The sequence below is a fragment of the Garra rufa genome, chromosome 4 (assembly GCF_049309525.1).
Source record: "Garra rufa chromosome 4, GarRuf1.0, whole genome shotgun sequence".
Lineage (NCBI taxonomy): Eukaryota > Metazoa > Chordata > Actinopteri > Cypriniformes > Cyprinidae > Garra > Garra rufa.
Window position 1 is genome coordinate 42,115,233 of NC_133364.1, and position 4,483 is coordinate 42,119,715.

At 34.6% G+C, this 4,483-nt stretch overlaps 1 protein-coding gene across 1 annotated transcript; it reads right to left on the reverse strand.

Moving 5' to 3' along the window:
- Positions 1-2,841: 2,841 nt before the first annotated feature.
- LOC141332730 (lymphocyte antigen 6E-like) lies at positions 2,842-4,253 on the reverse strand. Its single transcript, XM_073837695.1, has 4 exons — positions 4,153-4,253; positions 3,948-4,067; positions 3,432-3,557; positions 2,842-3,138 (listed from the first exon to the last, which is right to left on the reverse strand). The coding sequence occupies exons 1-4, from the start codon at positions 4,199-4,201 to the stop codon at positions 3,071-3,073; spliced, it is 363 nt and encodes a 120-aa protein (XP_073693796.1). The 5' UTR covers positions 4,202-4,253; the 3' UTR covers positions 2,842-3,070.
- Between the last annotated feature and the right edge of the window lie 230 nt (positions 4,254-4,483).

A 4,483-nucleotide genomic window follows, 5' to 3' on the forward strand; every position in this document is an offset into this window, starting at 1 on the left:
AGGTGAGTTAAAGTAAACTGCAAGACACTAAACTAATATAAACAATTAAAAAAGCGTACCGTTAGGATTCTTCAAAATTCTTGAAAGATGCTTTAAAATAAATCCCATTAAAATCCTGTAGAAATTATCCTACAGGATATTTATGTCTTGTCCTATAAGAAAATCCTATAAGATAATTCCTAATGGAATCCTTTAGGAACGGTTCCAAAATATGATAGAAATTCTAACTGGAATCCTGTAGAGAAATCCTATTGGAATCCTATGGGATTTTTTGACAAGGGACAGCACGATAGATAGATAGATAGATAGATAGATAGATAGATAGATAGATAGATAGATAGATAGATAGATAGATAGATAGTGTGCCTTTTAATAACATGTTTGGCATTATGTTTACAAATGATTAAACCAAATTCCGTGTTCGTGTCATTTGAACTTCTTGTCTTTAAAACCGAAAGTAAACGAGTTCACAACCAGGGTTTGAAAATTAGCGCGGTCCGAAGTAAGGTGTTGAAAAAATTGTGCTATATAAACACCCTCAAATGCACTACATATAGCCTAGCGTCAGAAGATTTTATTTTATGAAAGTACAATGTTGCCAGATATTGCTATGAAAAACAAGCAATTACAAAAAGAGAGAAAAAGATATCCGAAATAAGTTCAAAGCTTGTGTTTTTTAAACAAGATTAATATATCAGTAACACTAACGTTCAACTTTCCACTTTATAAACGTCCCAAAGTGTCACACTAAATTGGAAAAATACACGTATAATAGGTGGATCTGGCAACAAACGGAGGCTGCACACGCTCTCTCACTCAACGCGCTCTCAAGCCCCGTTCACTGCGCTAGCTTCTCGCATCAACATGAATTGCAAACACTCATGCGATATGAGGTGGTTTAAACGGCTTAATAATCATTCAGAGAGCTTGGCATTTTATTTTTGAATATACAAAAATGACCAAGGGCCGGACCTCGGTGACCTCATAGCTGGCTACGGCCGTGCCTGGAAACGCGTTACAAATGAGCTAATAATTTTTTTTAAACAATTTTCTTGTTTGATAATACTATAGCGAAATAAGCCCCTTCAAGACCATCCGCTTCAGATTCTGACCACACGGCTTAATCTGCGATAAAAACCTGTTGACTTAATTATTCCTTACCTAATATGCATAGCCTATTATAGGCTATTTTCACTCAAACAAAAGAGAACTAAAAGCAATAGACAATTTTAACTACAAGTTTTAATTAGGCTACAATAACTTAAACCTAAACATACCTTTGCACATGAAACAGCAGGTGCTCGTCGCATCAGAAAGGGCTCTGCTTATGACGTCTGCTTCGCGGGCATTTCACGGTGTATGCGTCACCGTTGCATTTGCGCACACAATTTGAATTCATGTTTTTGGTCTGCCAAATTGATATAATAAAGAGAACGATAAAAATACCGTTATTAACCGGTTAATTTGGAATTTCTGTTTCTGTTTCTGTTCAGAACGATTAAAATTGATTTTGTTTTCGTTTTTGTTCCTGTTTAATGTCATTTGTTTTCGTTTTTCGTTTTCGTTCCTTAAACCGGTTCAGAGCCCTGTACAGGATTGAAATTACATGATGTTGAGTAAATGATGACAAGTTTTATTTTTGGGTGAACTGTCCCTTTAAGAACTTTATTATGTAGGCCTATAGTAAACACCTAACTTATATAAGACCCCTATTTAATTCTTTAATCAGGCTCTTATTGAATTAACATTTTAGCTCCAATTAAAACGAATTACAACTAAACATTCAAAAGAAAGAAGTTATTGCTAAGAATATTAGTATTAGTAAGACGGTGGTCACACGAAAACATTAGTTATATGGTTTTTAAAATAAATAATAATAATAAACTATGAAATTTGTAATAATTTTGTTTTGACAGTAATTATTTATTGGCGTTTTCCACTTTACTTCATCATGCAGTAGCCTATCCAATGTTGTGGCTACGAACCTAATGTTCTCATATCACATGACTGTATAACACAATTCTGTGTGTTATCTGAATGGATCAAGCAACTTGCGCTGTTTATCACTGTACATCGTGGCATAATTGCAGCGCGTCTTCGTCAGCTCTGTGCGGATGATTGATCCCACCGCTTCACACTTTTCGGCTATTATAATTTAAAATAGCGCCTAATATGGGGGAGGTCTCCCTCGCTTCGGTGATCGGCCCACTGGGAATGTCATGCTCCCGATGGCAAGTACATCCCTGCAGGTACCTCAGAATAATGCCGTTGGGCAGTGGCTGCACTGAAAGTGTTGAATTAATGACGGTCAGTGAAATGAGGTAAAAAAAAAAAAAAAACTGACATTTTATAAAATTTTACAAAATCCCCCAGGACATAATTTTATAGCCAAAAAGGAGGACATGTCCGGGTAAAAGAGGACGTATGGTCACCCTAAGTTAATTGGCCAACTTTTGCCAAATTTTACAACTCCACTGACAAAATGTAAATCTATTTCATTAGATCAAATGTAAATTGGAAAAAATTGGAAATCACTGAAAAACAACAATTTTTTTAAAGAAACTTATTTATTTTTTAATTAAAAAAAAAACATTAGTGCCTTTGAACTGTAACTGCAATATCACACTCATATTGTGTGATATAGATTTATATCAGCATGGTTGTGTTTACCTACGGCGTGGTGCCTACTAGCCATGCTAATATTGAGTTATATCACATGACTACTTGTGTGATATTGCTCATACATATATGAAAAGGAACTATAAACTATCAAGGAAATACATAGTCTCGATTCCAGGTACAATTACTCTACAAAAGTACTGCAGATATTGCAAACTCATAATTATATATGATTTTTATTTGTATTTATTTGTTATTTTTTGTCTGTTGCGTTGTTGGTGCAGGATTTTGGTTAATATTTGTTCAATAAAATACTGATTTCACATTCCTCAAATCATGATACCAAAAAACAGCAGAACATGCTCACTTTATTTGTTACGTAAAGTAGGAAGAAAAATGTATGTGACATTCAATTTTTGCTGCAGTTGTTGAATCTGAAGTACAGCTGGACTCACTGAAACAGGAAGTAGAAGAACAGAGGAGACAACAGCAGGAGGAAGCTTCCTTTAAACATTCCATCTAATCAAGACAATAAGGAAACTACTGTTAATTAATGCTACTTCTACAGATATTAGCAATTACAAATGCTTATTCATTGCTGATATACTTATTACAGTTTTCTAAAAACAATAAAAAAAAACTCTCTGAAAGTATTTGACTTAATAAGATTCTCCATATTTAACCATACACTTTTATACTGTTCAAAGGAGCATATTATCGTATTTCTGAATAATCACTTGTCTTTGTAGTATTAGTGTTTGTATTTTTAAGTAACTGTGGTCAAAATCAGACAGTCAAATGAAAGGCAATACCTGCTGCATTGCAAAGGTCAGAGTCACAGCACTGGATAGATATGCTTCCAGCCAATATCTGTTCGGTCCCAGTTTTACAGTCAGCTGGTGCACACCCTTTAACTATGCTGGTCCCCTTAGCGGAACCTACAAAAAATTAATTCAGTATACATGTAATAGGATAATGAAACAATTCCACTATTTGCAGTTATGTGAAAAGATCAAAAAGTATCCAGAATGCATTTGTAACTTGAACAAAAATGTACTTTTAGTTATTTAGATGTACAAAAACATTCTGTTATGCTGCTTGATATCTCAAGTTGGTATTTCTTTTCATGTTATCTTAATATATGTCATCATATCATCAATCATAAACACATGGTTTGTAGCTTTACTGTTTAGCATAACAAAGTGTAGTACTTTTTTTTTCCTATAACATATTTATCAGCTCTGTGATAAGTTATTTCCAGTGAAGCAGCACCAATGAATCATCCATCAATTATAACAGTAAATTTTAATCTATCATATTGGACTTACCGACTTCCATCACTGTTGTTATCTTTGAGCATTTGGAAGATCCACTGGGACATGTTTCTACCGTTGGATCTGCACAAGAACCTATCGGATTGCTGCACTTGTAACACCTGAGAGAGTGTCCTTTAGTAATACAAGACAGAGACAGTGAGACATACAGGTCTGTATTTGTACCCAGTAACATTACAAATGATTTTTGTCTTTGTACCTGCAGTAAAAAGCAAGAACAGAAGAAAAACTGAGATCTGCAGATCCATCTTTGATCAGGTTGTGATTAAAAATATCATCCCTGTACAGCGCTCACTTTATAGCTTTTTGAAGTGGGTGGGTCTTCATGAGAACCTAAACGCCTGCGCAATTTACTTGGAAGTTAATCATAAAGGAATTACATGGAATCCCTGCAAACAAGCCTGTGCTCGCTCTTTACTGGTTACAATAAATGATATGGTTAGTGAACTTATGTTCTGTTTCTTTCTGTCTTTTACAGGTTACATCACAAATAAAATCAGTGTTAAAGTAAGCCTAAGAAAGAAAGCCAT

Coding starts and splice junctions, on each gene's coding strand:
- LOC141332730 (XM_073837695.1), bottom strand. CDS start 4,201: ATGGATCTGCAGATCTCAGTTTTTCTTCTGTTCTTGCTTTTTACTGCA. Junction 4,068..4,152: donor GTTCTTGCTTTTTACTGCAG/GTACAAAGACAA, acceptor GTATTACTAAAG/GACACTCTCTCAGGTGTTAC. Junction 3,139..3,431: donor TGACCTTTGCAATGCAGCAG/GTATTGCCTTTC, acceptor TGTCTTGATTAG/ATGGAATGTTTAAAGGAAGC.